Raw genomic sequence first — 14,736 nt, 5'->3', positions numbered from 1 at the left:
GTGTATGTACATACAATCTGTGCTTGTAATAACTGCTGGTCCTGTGAGGAGCTGGCTGAGTCCTGCTGCTCTGAGCATGAGGGTTCCTGGGCATTCAGCAGGGCCACAGGGCTCTGCAGCCTTGCTGTTCTTGCAGGGGGGTTGCATGTCCTTCAGCACAGCTGCTGCTTCTCTGGCTGCTCTGTGCTGAGATCTCTGGAGTCTGCTCACCCCAGCTCCTGCAGAAGGCATATTTGTTAGAATGAAAGCTTTCAGAATGTGAAATGACGCACGTCTGAGACGATTGCTGTGTCTTGGCTGAAAGGGCGTTCCTCTGACCTAGATGTGGGCCAGACTCCAAACTGCAGAATCACAGCTAAGCACGTGGAATAGGTACCTTATTTTTGTACCTGATTACTAACCAGAGTGGCAGAAAAAACATTTGCACTGTCAAATCTTTTTTGATTCAGATTCAGAACTTCTTTTTTTTTCCCACAGCCGAATTGGAGTATATGATATCTGAAGGGTTGATGATCTTGAAGGTCTCTTCATTCTGTGATTTATATAAAAAAATATTTATTGCATTTGAGCAGTTTCGAATACTTGTACTTTCTGATGTAATATTGAAGGTGTTTATTTGTAAATAACATAAGCAGAGGCTGTAATCAGCACCAGAGCTGTGAAAAATAGTGTTCAAATACATTGCATAGGTAAATCCTAGAAATTCAGAGCTGTACAATGTCCACATGTGTTGGTTTCCCACCCACTGCCAGCCAGGCTGCTCACCTAAGCCTGAACTGGCAATTGGAACCCCTTAAGGACCTGGGAGAGCAGCTGGCTGTGCTTGGTGAGGCACTTATTATGTATGGTGGGAGTCAGTTCAGCCATTTCATTCCCATCTGGCTGGGTTAAAACGATTGAGGATCAGGAATTAAAAGTAAGATTCAACCAGGGAACAGTTTTTTGAGACAGTTTCTCCCTGAGAGGGACCAAATGTTCCTGGCTCATTATTTAAAGGGAAGCAGCGTGGTTTGCTTTCACTGATGTTAATCAGCTGCTCTTCCCTCTCAGTTCTGGTCTGAAACGAGGCATAATGGATTTGAAAACTGACTTCTTGTGGCATTTATTAGCCGGGGGCAGGACAGAGGACAAACTGGTAGTGCTTGGATCATACACAGCTGTAGCCTGGCCTTCTCAAGACAGTTTGTGACACTCCAGTTTTCTGCAGTCTTGAAGCATTTATGTTGGCACTTGTATAACAAAAAAGCTGTGGGTTTGCACTGGACATGACCTTTCCTGGCCCACTGAACAGAGATTTTAATGTGCATCATGGTAAAAATTTCAGTGTGTTTTATGTTCATTTTGAAAAAAATTCTAAAAGCTTCTGTGGCTGTTCTCACATCCAGTTTTAGTGGATGCAAGCCTGATGACAGATTATATGTATCATTTGTGTATATGATATTGTGGTTATTCTATAAATATGCAGATCTAAAACCTACAGGTATTAGGAGGGTGTAATTTATTTGAAATATTTGAAATTAAATGAGATTAAATGGAGTTAAATTAAATGAGAATGTTTAGCTAACAATGATCTCTGAAGCTGCAAGTCTGCCATCTGCTGCTCAGGAGGCTTGAGCTATCCTGGACTGCTCAGAGCTTCCTTAGTTTTTATTACGATTAAAATATTGTTATGATTCTGAGTATTGTTGTGTGTAAGTGCGTGTGATAATCATATGGCAAGCTGCTAGAATTTCTGTCACTGTAATCAAGGCAAAAATCTATGGAAATCATATCCACATTCTCTTGAGTTCTGAATAGCAGCATTACTACAAACCCACTGCTAGTTTTCCAAACAAATTTGTTACTGATCATCAGTCTTTCTCTACGATTGTTCTGACTAAAAATAACCCGTGAGAAAACGGGATTTCCATCATGATGGCTCACCATCAGACATCTAAAGTAGCCCCTGTTCTCAGTGGGCTGTGCAGCACTTTCATTTGTAGTTCAGCAAATACTGCTTTGGTGGCTTTAGAAAAACAAACTGTCTTGCAGCAGCTCAGGACTGCGTGGAAGACATTCTCAGAAGGAATATCTGTCCTTCATAAAATAGTCACACTATTGTGTGTCTGTTTTTTGTTGAAATGCAGCATTTCAACATAAACATGAGAGAAATTGGAGTATCTAAATGCAATATTAGTTTGGATGGGGAAAAAGCTATGATTAGAACATTTTATAATGTTTATAATTTTTTACTAAAAAATCAAGTCAAAAATATGACAGTTTGAGGAGAGGCAAGGGGAAGGGGAAAATATTCAGAGAGAATTTATAATATTTTGAAATTGTAGTATTAAAAATCATATTTGTCTGAGAAGTACTTCTGAGTTTTTCTTGGTCTAAGCTTCCTAATGAAATCAGTGTGTGCTACTGAAATGTATGCTTGACATTAACTTGAATGGAAAAGATTCTGCTATGCACTTTTCCTCATTCAGTTCTGTCAAGCTGAATAAACAGCAATGGGGTTTTTCCTGTTCTATTTATAACTTCTGTGTAATAGCTATGCAACATGTGCCTGATCCCTTCACCATATAGTACAGTGTAGGAGTAGCTTTTGGTCTGAGTATCCCTTTGCTAAGTATAGGCTTGTCTACGTTAGAAATCTTCAGAAAAATAAATCTGAAGCAAAAGTGTGAAACAGATACAGAAAATTATATTTTCAAATATACTGATGCAGAATTGGAATTATTTATTATCAAAAGTTTTTTAGTAAATATTTTGTTTCTTTTAAAATTACATTCTTACCCTTGAACCCTGTGGTTTGTTTTTGAATTAGAATGACATTTTTGTTTTGAATTTTTGAAAGGAACTCTTTGAAACAAAAAGGTGTTTAATTATAGTTTCCCAGTTTAATGTATAAGCATTGTTTACATCTTCAGACTTTGTAAGACTGGTGGCAAAGGTCCGTGCACCTGCTTGAGCCAGCTCAAACCTGGCTATTTGCTGATCTCCTTCAGCTGATATTTCTAGATATGAAGTGGCACTGAAGATGCAGAAGCTTTGGCCTCTGAGCTCTTTAACCTCCACAGTCAACAACCTTCTGGGCTTTCTGTACTCGTATGTTCCTGCAGCAGAAACAACTGCTCCTGCCTGGCTTTCCTCTATTGATTTTTGTTGTTGTTGTTGTTGATGCAGTTTGTCACCAGTTGTTTTTTCCTTTTCATCTGTTTTTCCCCTTGTATTTAATCTGGTGGCTCCCACACTGTGTCTTTCATGGCTGTGTAATGGGAACATAGAGTAGGGACATAAATATCAGCAGTGCATAAACCTTTGGAGCTAAAACCTTGTTCTAACCTGCAGTCAAGAAACTCTGCTGCTGTTTTTTGTTTTGCATTAAAGGCTTGTAAATTTGGGTAGAACTTCACAAGTGTGACAAAAGCACATACTTAACACAAAAGCCAAAATCAGATTCCAACTTCTAAAACAAAGGGCTACCATACTTTTTCATGTTAAAAATCTCTGAAAAAAGCATTATCTGCACTTGCAATGGGCTTTTCACCGCTATTTTTTAATGGAAATGGCTGATCTTTGGCAGGCATTTTTTTCCACCCGTCCTGCTCCTGACATCAGGCTTGAGCATATGCTTGTTATGAAACATTTCAACCCAACTGGTTGCAATCTGGTCAAGTTATGTATTGGTGCTGCAGATCAGTTGTACTGGTCTCTATTTCTAAAAAAACAGTGGAGATTGTAAAGGGGCTGAAACACAGAGGCATCTCCCAAATGCTGCTTAATCTGTTTACTTGCAGGCTTGTGTTCTAACATCAATTTCTCTCCCTCTTTTTTTTATTTCATGTAGAGCAATTACATGGTGTTCATGGCAGAATTGTTCTGGTGGTTTGAAGTGGTGAAGCCATCATTTGTACAGCCCCGTGTTGTTGTGCATCCCCAAGGTAATTATGTTATGGATTGGCCTTAATATGCATGTTTTGATATGTATGTGTACAGATTGCCATTGTGTTCACAGATGCAGTGAATATTTTCATTAACAGGATTTGGCAGTGTGCAACCCCCTTAAAGAAGGAAAGGAGTTCTCTTTCTTCATTGTAAATCTTCATCTCATCTCATAAATCATAATTAGATTTTGTTGTCTGTTACCAAAAACTCATTTAAATTGTTGTGGTATAATCACTTGCAAATTTTCCTGACCTAAACAAGCCTCGAATCCATTTATGTCCATGCAAGAATTACAAATGTAATAAGAAACCAAGAACAGAATTTAGCCTGAAGAGCTTGTATTGCTGAGAAGATACCCGGAGAAAGAATCATAAATCTGGGCAAAGTGAATAAAGAGCTAATTGTAAAATTTCATTTTGGACCAAGTGCAAAGGCACCATCTTCCATCAGCAATTCTCAAATTTAAAAGTCCACCTTTCAGATAGATCTTGAGATCTCTTAATGACTACTTGCAGGTAAATAACACAGTGCTGTGATTGGCTTTCCATGCACTAGGAAGATATTTTCATTGGGTGGCTGTTATAGCTTTTCTTCATTTTTATGCTTTACAGCACATAGAAATCTGACATAGATCTTTAAATAGTGCTAACTGGTTTAGGGTGTGACAAAAAAACTTTTTTCTAGTCAGTCTAAGAGTTTGGGGAGAAATTTTATCAGAAAAACTTCTTCCAGAACAACTTTTGCTAAAACTGTTTGTTTCATTTTAATTGTATGACTCTATTTTTAGTTTATTTTTCTGTATTAGTACTTCCCTTGCTTTTTCTAGTCTATTTTGTCAGTCTCCATTTCTTTAATTAGTGCCAGTACAGGAGCTTTGGAGGACATAAAGATGAAAGGAAGTGACAGTTTTAATCTAAATAATGGAATCAATGAAAATTCTTTAAATCTTTGAAAATCGTTATTTCAGATTATTTTGGACAGCTTTTCTACTACTGAATACTAAACTATAATAACTTGAACTTTTTCTTCTTGGCAGCTGAACCTGCAAAAGATGCAGCTTCTGCCCACAGCTTGAATGCTAACAGAAGAAATTATGTGGATGGTCCATCTGGTTCTGACTTTGTAGCCAGGTAATATCAGAGAATCACTAGTACTGTTTCACAATCTCCTTCTCTCTGTTCAAAATCAGAGTTTTTAATTTTGGGGTTTTTTGCCTTTTTGCAAAGCTCAGTGATTGAGTTCCCAGATACAATCTAGAATTTTGTGCAATATGCTGTAGTTCAGCCCTCCCTCTCTGCTGCATGGCAGGCTGCTTGTTCATGTTTGTACACTTGGACAGTGCTGTTCTCTTACCGGTGTCCAAAACAACCCTCAGCATTCAGCACAGAAGTGTCACATGGCCTTGTCCTCTTCAATTTCCAGTGGAGCTGCTGACCAGGTCTGCACTAGGAAAGGTTTAGATTGGATATTAGCAAAAATTTTTTCATCAAAACCAGCTGTCAAGCATTGGAACAGGCTGCCTGGAGAGTGATGGAGCCTCCATCCCTGGAAGTATTTAAGATGTGTACATGTGGCACTTACAGACATGGTTTAGTGGTGGCCTTGGCAGGGTTAACAGCTGGACTTGATGATCTTAAAGGTCTTTTCCCACCTATTCTTTCTATGATAAGGGACATAAATTGTACATTAGGTCTTCTTTTTAATATTTCTTATGGCAAGGTAAAGAAAGCCTTCCAGTGATCTGATCTGGACCTACTGAATGAGAGACAGCATTACAGTGTATTTATAATTTGGGGGGTTTTATTTTGGTTTATTAAATATATCTAAACTGGCACAGAGGAGAAGGATAAAATTAGCATTTTAACTACATTTAGCAAATGGTTGATTTCCAACTCAGATAATCCTGTTTAGCCTTTTCTGTTGTTTTTGGATGGGATTTTTGGAGGGGGGTGGTGAGGGTTTGGTTGGGTTTGAGATTTAAGGTTCCTAAGTATGTTTTTAGTGTTTCAGAATCTATGCTGACTTTAATAACAGAGTAATACTTCTTACTACCATTAAATGCTGGGATTCCAAATCCTTTCCCTGTATGTATCCAAAGTGTGTTCCTTTTGTGGACAATGATTTTATTTTCTTGTAGTCTGAGCGTGTAAGCCAGGAGAACAAGAGCCAGTAGTTTTGAACATATCCTTTGAAGCGGGGGTTCCCAAGGCCATTTGCTGTAACACTTCTCATAAACCAGGGTATTTCATCCAACCTGATGACACATCACTGCAGGACAAAGGAGGGGCCCAGAAAGTCATTTCAGATGGTTGGAATCCAGTACACAGGCTGCAGGTTCCCTGACTGCAGGATGTTGGAATTCTGGCCTTCCTCCCTGTGCATTCCTGCCCTCTTCAGTGTTTGAGTTGCCATTTCAGTGCACAAAGACAGAAAAAAGGACCCCAGTTGGAAAAAGTGAATGTTGTGCTGCCTTAGCTTGTTGGAGTGACTCAGAGCATGGGCTGGAGAGCCAGAGCCAGCACAGAGGAGGGAGTGGGACTGTGGCAGTGAGCACTTACGATGTCTGAGGTTGCCATGGAGCCCAGGCTTGGTGCCAGAATCAGTCTTTTTCCCAAGGAAAATTAAGTGTACAGATTCTCTTCATGGTAGCAAATTTTCACAGGCTGTGGGGTTAAATTTGGAAAGTATGCTTTTCTTTTAAGATAACTTACAGACATTAGGATTTTAAAATTTTCACAGAAATCTTGAACGCCATTTAAAACAGATATGTCATGTAGCTAGCATCTAGTGTTATTGATACAAAAAATCAGGAATTTATGGGCACCTGTACTGAATAATTGATTATATAGTTGTGAAAGATGCTCTTGTAGATTGTGTTTTTCTTAAATTGATGTGAATATCCTTCTTGCAAATATTATTTAGAGACATTTCTACACTATACAGTATATATAATATAATAACGCTACACAAATATTCTGAAAAATGTGAGTTTGGGAGTGTGCTCTTCAATTCAGTGGATAAAATTCAAAACATGAAAGGATTTAATCCAGCTTGTGTTTGAAGTCTGGCTTCTCTAGAAGTGTTTTGCATACGAATCCATGTGTCTTTATGTATGTGTCTTTGTTCTGATCATGAAAAAGCACCTTGATCAAAACATTGAATTATGTTAATCCCATCCTGGATTAACACAGGTACTCAATTACAGACCTTCTCTGTAAACCAAATAAAGTATCTGTATAAGCAGAAACAGAGGAAATCTCTATAATTACTCCTTTAGTAGTGAATCTGTTTTTTCATTTATAAAGTCACGTCTATCTCAAAGTCTTCTTTTCCACTTCTAGTGCATGTTGCAGTCCAGACACAAAGCAGAAGTTTCAAACTAAGCAACTGAAAATAGAAATGTATGGAAAGTATGTGATATTGGCTGCAATCTCAGTTTTGAGGCCAGTAGGAGCTGCCTCATTTTGCTCATGTCTGTTTCGACCTTTTACTGAAATCAAATGGAACCTTCTAATAGAGACATTTACATGAAATAAATCAGGAGACAAGTACATTAACAAAACTCATGCAGCAGGTCTGTAGCTCTTCGTGTATGAAAAATACCTTTTTGACTTTTTGGTCCTCCTGCATTAGTCCCACTCCAAGGTTATTACAGTGTTCTCTTTTTAGTTGATAAATTAATATTTCCAGAAGAGAACTACACCTTACTTTTTCTCATCACAAAAAAAAAAAAAAAAATCTTGTCTTTGTCTTGGCCAACAACAGGGTGACTGGTTGGCCTTTGTATTGTGGCTTTTGATGTATTAATTCTAAGTTAATGTCTCTTGCTTTATAGATTGGAAAGTCCAGCTTACACACCCCCTCACCAACTGCATACACCCCAGCAGCCTTATTCATCTGTTCCAGGTAACAATTCACAAAGGGCTGGGAGAGGCAATGAGACAGGTGTCGTCCTCTAAGTAAATTGCTGTCCTGCTTGTATTTATTCAAACATCATTTATGCAGAAAGAGGGGGACCCCTTTACATGAAAAATTAATTCATTTACATAATTGACTTCTGTAATTTATAAAATGTGCAAGTGGGAAGATTGTACCAAATGCATTGTGTGTGGTTTTTTTATTTGACTTCTGTTTTGATTATATGGAAGATGGCTTACAACAAGTAGGATTTGTATAATATTTTACACATTAGTAACTTCTTTGAGGGATGAAGGGTAAAATATATATCCAGAATGAAATTGGCTTTAGTTGTATTTTCAATATATAAAGACTTTTTTGCCATTGCAGTGTTCTGAGTAGTGAAGCAAATCCATTTGTTAAAGCAGCAGGTGATGTTAAAATCATTTTTCACAGTAGTTACATTGGGTCCTATTTTTCTTTCACTTAGGAGTCATCAGAAGGTCCACCTCAATGTCTTATGTAGATGGGCAAGTAGGGACATGGCCCAAAGAGAAAAGGTAAGTAGTCTTACAAGCTGGTTACAAAATACTGGGGTTTGGTTATGAGTAGTAGTAAATGCTCCATTGTAGTTTGGATTTTCAGAGTCCTGTAATGAGAATTCTTGTAAGCTGCTTGAAAAATTAGAAAAAGAAAGATAAAGCCATATAATGGATTAAAAACTGGTTAATAGGAAACATTCTTCAGAAATAAATAATGTATTCTTTACACTAAAAGAGGTGTACTTCAAATATTTGAATTGTTGGTGTTAAATGTGTTCATATTTACTCATCACAGTGAACTAAATGTGGTAACAGTAACATGGCTAATGATCTCAGTAGCATTTAAGCTTGTATTATTTTGGGATGCTAAGAACAATCAGGCTGAGTGTTTTAGTTTTCAGTTAGACCAGTCATGAACTCCTAATCTGTAGGGTATAAACCAAAGTTAAAATGGTGAGAGTTATAGTGGTGTGTAAACTGTGTCTTTTCACACCTTCCTTCTGATTTATGGTGGCAATTCCTGTACTCCTGAAATGCCCAGAATTTATTCCAAAGTAGTAAAGAGCATGGGTTGAGTCTGAAGAAAATGTTACATTCTATTCTATTGTGCTTTTTAAACATTTATTATACTTATATCTATTTATCCATCTAAAAATATCTATCTAAAAATGTATGCATGTTTATTATATTTGAAGCTAGACAAAATACAGTACGCCTAACAGTGTAACAGTTAATATTACCAGCTTAAAATAATATTAAAACCAAATACAAAGATTTTGTTATTTTTATTAATAACCATGAGTTGCTCAGTTACTTTCTTTATTCTGATCTCTATTAGGTCATCATTACATGGAGTTTCATTTGACATTCCTTTTGACAAAGAGAAAAGCATTCCAGCATCTACTCCAAGCAGAGGAATTCCTCGATCTGTGAGCAATGAAGGCCTTACAGGAAACATCAACCGCATGCCAAAACATTCTAGAAAAAATCTGTCCTTCAAACCAGTAAATGGAGAAGAGGAGAATCAAGACATTGAGGAGGAAAAGGACATGACAAAGGCCAATCAGTCTCTTAATGCAAATCAAAGAAATGCCAATGAGAGCAGACACTACAGGTTTCCGAATGGAGCTCTACAAAACAGGGCAGTTCTGGATGATTTTGGCAATCAGATTGAGACGCCGAGCATTGAGGAGGCTTTGCAAATAATTCATGACACTGAAAAATCTCCCAGACTTCTCCAAACAGACCAAATTACAAATGGGTTCTTTCTTCACAATCGGGAAATGAGCATCTTGAATTCAAACATTAAACCCAATCAGACTACCCCAGATATAATCACAGACACTAAAGGTGCTCTAAGTCCTGTGACTGACAACACAGAAGTAGATACTGGAATACATGTCCCGTCAGAAGACATCCCAGAGACAATGGATGAGGATTCTTCTTTGAGAGATTACACTGTAAGCATGGACTCTGACATGGAGGAACCATCTAAATTTCTCCAGGATTACGACATGCGGGCTAGCAATCACAGAGATCAATTAAGTCCCTGTCCCAGCTCAGTAAGTACTAAATCACAGGCAGGCAGCAGTGCTTCTTCGAGCTCAGGGGTTAAAATGACCAGCTTTGCTGAGCAGAAATTCAGGAAGTTGAATCACACAGATAGTAAAAGCAGTGGAAGCAGTTCTCAGAAAACCACACCAGAAGGTTCTGAGCTGAACATCCCTCATATGGTTGCTTGGGCTCACATTCCCGAGGAGACATCTGTTCCTCAAGGAAGAGACACTACACAGTTACTGGCTTCTGAAATGGTACAGCTGAGGATGAAGCTAGAGGAAAAGAGGCGAGCCATTGAAGCACAGAAGAAGAAAGTTGAAGCTGCATTCACAAAGCAGCGGCAGAAAATGGGAAGAACAGCATTTCTCAATGTTGTGAAAAAGAAAGGGGATGGGGTATCACCTCTCCGAGAGGAAGCAGCAGGAGCTGAAGATGAGAAGGTGTTCACTGACAGCAATCGGTTGAAAGAAAAAGAAACTCAAAAATCAGATGACCAAACTAGTAAGACTTCAGAATTAATAAAAGAAAACCCAGAAAATTCTCATAGCAAATGGTTAAAATCTCCTGCTACTTCTGGGGATGCTGAAAAGCAATGGAATTTAGCAAGCCCCTCAGAAGAAAATCTTAATGATGGAGATCTCTTAGAATATACAAAATCTATTGAAAAACTAAACTCTTCCCTACACTTTCTACAACAAGAAATGCAACGTCTATCCCTTCAGCAGGAGATGTTGATGCAGATGAGAGAGCAACAGGCTTGGGTTATTTCTCCTCCTCAGCCTTCTCCTCAGAAGCAGATTCGGGACTTTAAGTCTTCTTCAAGGCAAGGGGGAACTCCAGCTCCTGTTGCACCTTTCTCACAGGAATCTCCTCGCTCTACACATCAATCTCCACAATCTTCCAACAGGAAGAATGCCTCTTTTCACATTAAAATGCAAAGGACTCCTAGGCCAAATGAACTGAAAATAACGCCTCTAAACCGTACCTTGACTGCCCCACGCTCTGTGGACAGCCTTCCCCGTTTGAGGAGGTTTTCCCCCAGTCAGGTTCCCATTCAGACTAGATCATTTGTTTGCTTTGGAGATGATGGTGAACATGTAAGCGAACCTCAGTTAAAGGGAAATCTTTTGAAAGAAGTCAAGCCTACAGAAGAGGTAGCAAAAGAAGAAGGACCAAAATTACCAAAACAGGGTGAGCAGAAGCTGGAGGAAAAGGAGATTAAGCCTATTGAATCTAATGTTTCTGAAGTATTATCTCAGCCTATCACAGAAACTGTCTGCCTCACCCCAAATGAAGATCAGCTAAACCAACCGATTTTACCACCTCCAGCTCCCAAAACAGCTAACTTAATTGAAGTTTCCCTATCAGATTTGAAGCCACCAGAAAAAAGTGAGGTTTCTGTCGAGAAATATGAAGGTGAGAGTGATAGAGAACAGTTTGAAGATGACCAGAAAGTATGTTGTGGATTCTTTTTTAAGGTAAGAGAACTAGTGGATGTGTATGTCAGCTGTTAAGCTTTGTTTAATCTTTAATTGAAACATGGATGTTGCTGATGATTGAAGTCAAAGCAGATAGTACTGCAACTCTAAATGTTCAGGCTTATCTTCTGGACTTGATTAATTTGGCATCATAAGAATGGTGAGATTCTACCCTATTGCAGTTCTGAGCATGGCAGAGTATCCCTTTCCATGCATAGTTATGGAAGAGTGCTTGGAGGTCTTGGTGAGGAAGATCCATGCTGAATGTAGATTTTTTTTTAACATATGTTTTGGTGATCTTGATTAAACATGCTCACATCTCACCATCACTTCCTCACCTCACTCCCAAATGTAACTAAAATTTTTTGAAGTACATAACAGCCTGCATTTTAAAAAATTATTCACATATTTTGAATTGCACTTTGGAGAGCCTTTTTTCCTCTCTCAGCTGGCTAAGGAAGTATAAGTCTGCTGAGACTCCCTTTTGAAGTTTGTATTTGGGAGCACTCCTTGAAGACTTTTTATTAAAGAGCTGTATTCAGACAGGCTTTTAACTATAATGCATATTGTAAGACAGTGGTCTAGACTTATTTCCATCTTAGAATACCCCAACATTTTGTATCATGTATCTAGATGGACCTAGCTTGTCTGGAGGCATTCCTCAGTTTTAACAAAACACCTGGCTTGCTCAGAAGTTACTTTTATATGATGCATAATTATTGGGGTTTGTGATAATTACCTTCATGTCCATACATGCAAACTCTTCCAAAGCTAAAGAAGTTTGTTCTCTGTGGGATCTGACTCAAAAGTAAAATATCTCACTTAGCAAGTTTTCTCATATCAGTGTTGAATTTTGTTTGACTCAGGAAGGAAAAATTCCATTATGAAGTTTTTAAGAGTCTTAAGGAAAATCTTGAAAAATAAACTTATTCCAAATACTACAAGAGTATGTTAGGATACCCAGTGTACAAAATTCAATGTCTAATGACTTAGCAAAATCAGGTGCTGAATGTTGAGATCTTGATATTTTTGGTCCTTTTCCTTCAAAAACGGTTGCTAGGATGATCAAAAGGCAGAAAATGATATGGCAATGAAACGAGCAGCATTGTTGGAGAAGCGTTTGAGAAGGGAAAGAGAGACTTTGCTTCGAAAGCAGCAGCTGGAAGCAGAACTAGAACATAAGAAGGAAGAGACAAGGTAAAACTACATGTCTTAATCCAAATTATCAGTAATGGTGAACATAAAAATGTCTTCTTTAGTTAAAAGTGTAACCTGCATGTCAAATAATTGCATCTTAATATCCAAGTTATTCACTGCTAGAAGCGGATGTGCAGAGGAGCCCAACTGGCTGCAGGTGGCACCAGTCTGTAGCTCTCTCGGGCTGGGAGCTGTGCTGGCCTGAGCACAGCTGGTTCTGAGGAGTCCTGTATTCCTCAGGGTTTCTTCTGTACAAATGCACAAAGTTCACTCAGTTACAGCAATGAAGCTCATACACCTGTGTTTGGTTTTATTAGTAGCAATATCCCCAAAAGTTTAAACTGTCTGAAAATTGTAAAAAAATTAAAAGCAATTGTTTCTTACTGGTGTTTGAGAACACTGAAGTTCCAAAAATCTGATGCCTGTGCTGTCTTCACTGTGCTAGCTGAAATCCCTTATTTGGAACATTTCCACTGCTTAATTTTTTTGGTCATTTTTTAGACGCAAAACAGAAGAAGAACGTCAGAAGAAGGAGGATGAACGAGCACGGCGAGAATTTATTAAGCAGGAATACATGAGAAGGAAACAACTAAAGCTTATGGAAGACATGGATACTGTCATAAAGCCACGTTCCCTCTCAATCAAACAGAAAAAGCCACGTCCAAAATCTATTCACAGAGATCATATTGAATCACCTAAGACACCAATCAAAGGTCCACCAGGTAACAAATGTTTCCATGGAAAAAGAGTCTGTTCATGCTAAAACACCAGCTTGGGTTTTGGTCCTAACAAGCACGTGCGTTTATGAGAGTCTTGTGCTACATTGAAACTGCACGTGTCCAAACTGGAAAGCAAAATTTGGCATAGAAATGGAAAGATGAATGTCACTTACCTGCTATGCATGCATGCATATATAAACAAACAAAAATGTTAGCTCTGAAACCCCAATGGAGAGATGAAAATGTAAGTTTCATGCACACCTGTGTTTTCTTCACTAATCTCTTCTTGCACCTGTAGAGCTAAGAATGAATAAAAGTTGGGAGATAAGGGATCAGTAAATAAAATGGTGACCATAAGGTAAGAATTCTTAAACTCACACAATACGGACAAAATTAAAATTTGAAAGTTACTTTTACATTTCATGGCTTTTTTCTATTTTGCTCACCAGCTGCATGTGTAGTTAAGAACATAGCAACACTAACCATGTGGAACAACTTAGCATTCTTTTAGATTCAACAGAACATGCAGTAATGGCTGGAAGTATTGTCAATTTACAATTAGAAAAAATAACCAGATTGCTCAGTGATCCTTTTTGTTACAGCCTCCTCTACCCTTGCTGTTGTGCTACATTTTCTCTGGCTGCTTCCCTCTGTCTTCCAGTATAATTTAAAGTATTTCCTTAAGACCTTCCAAGGATCCATCCCAAGCTTTAAATTAGGTCTCTTAAGCTCTCTTTCAAGAGGACCTATTAACTTTAATTGCATCCTTTGATTTGCATAGTGCCAATATTCCCAAGTTCGTGCTTCCCATTAGTGCTTAGCCCGAGCCCATCCCCAGTGGCTGCCACAGGCTGGGTGACAGCAGGTGTTTACAGCAGGAAGTACAGCACATATGCATGCAGGTATATCATGTAGAAAAGCCCTTACTGACTTTCAGATGCTGGTGTTGGTCTGATGAACAGACTCTCCTACTTGCATAGGTTTATAAGCTGTAACTTTGTTTTTATCCAGGTTCACAGCTTTATCGTGTTTTTTCAGTATCTAGTCTTTCATTGGCATCGCTGAATACAGGGGACAATGAGAGTGTGCAGTCAGGCAAGAGAACACCAAGGTAAAGCTAAAATAACCATTTCATGTAATAAAATTTTGTAACCAGCTATATAAAACTAGCATGAATTTTTTAGAGGTCATGTATATATTGTGTACTCTGAGAACAGGTATGTTTTCCTCATTTGAGACATGGATAGTTTCCACTGTCAGACATTCGGGAACCAAGCCATGGTCATTTGTTTTGCAAATTTTACCAAGTGAACCAGTTGGGCAGGTATAAATGAGGTCAAAACAAAATGCTGTTCACACAGCCTCTTTAATTCACCTGCTTGCATCCAAGTCTCAACCTATGGGTATTCTGCTAAA

At 38.4% G+C, this 14,736-nt stretch overlaps 1 protein-coding gene across 5 annotated transcripts in view; it reads left to right on the top strand.

Annotated features, from left to right (window-relative positions):
• Positions 1 to 14,736, top strand: part of CAMSAP2 (calmodulin regulated spectrin associated protein family member 2) — a 79,837-nt gene that overhangs the window by 57,233 nt on the left and 7,868 nt on the right. For 2 of the 5 annotated variants that reach the window (XM_084211858.1, XM_084211860.1), the window contains 8 exons: positions 3,833 to 3,926; positions 4,967 to 5,060; positions 7,766 to 7,836; positions 8,318 to 8,387; positions 9,208 to 11,404; positions 12,465 to 12,601; positions 13,103 to 13,323; positions 14,359 to 14,431. In XM_084211858.1, coding sequence (XP_084067984.1) covers positions 3,833 to 3,926; positions 4,967 to 5,060; positions 7,766 to 7,836; positions 8,318 to 8,387; positions 9,208 to 11,404; positions 12,465 to 12,601; positions 13,103 to 13,323; positions 14,359 to 14,431 — 2,957 coding nt within the window. Of the gene's footprint in view, positions 1 to 3,832; positions 3,927 to 4,966; positions 5,061 to 7,765; positions 7,837 to 8,317; positions 8,388 to 9,207; positions 11,405 to 12,464; positions 12,602 to 13,102; positions 13,324 to 14,331; positions 14,432 to 14,736 lie in introns of all 5 variants that reach the window. The other 3 variants (XM_084211857.1, XM_084211859.1, XR_014616403.1) reach the window with 2 other exon arrangements.

Source organism: Fringilla coelebs, assembly GCF_963513975.1.
Source record: "Fringilla coelebs genome assembly, chromosome: 9".
In the NCBI taxonomy this organism is placed as follows: Eukaryota; Metazoa; Chordata; class Aves; order Passeriformes; family Fringillidae; genus Fringilla; species Fringilla coelebs.
This window is presented reverse-complemented; position numbering and strand designations above follow the sequence as displayed.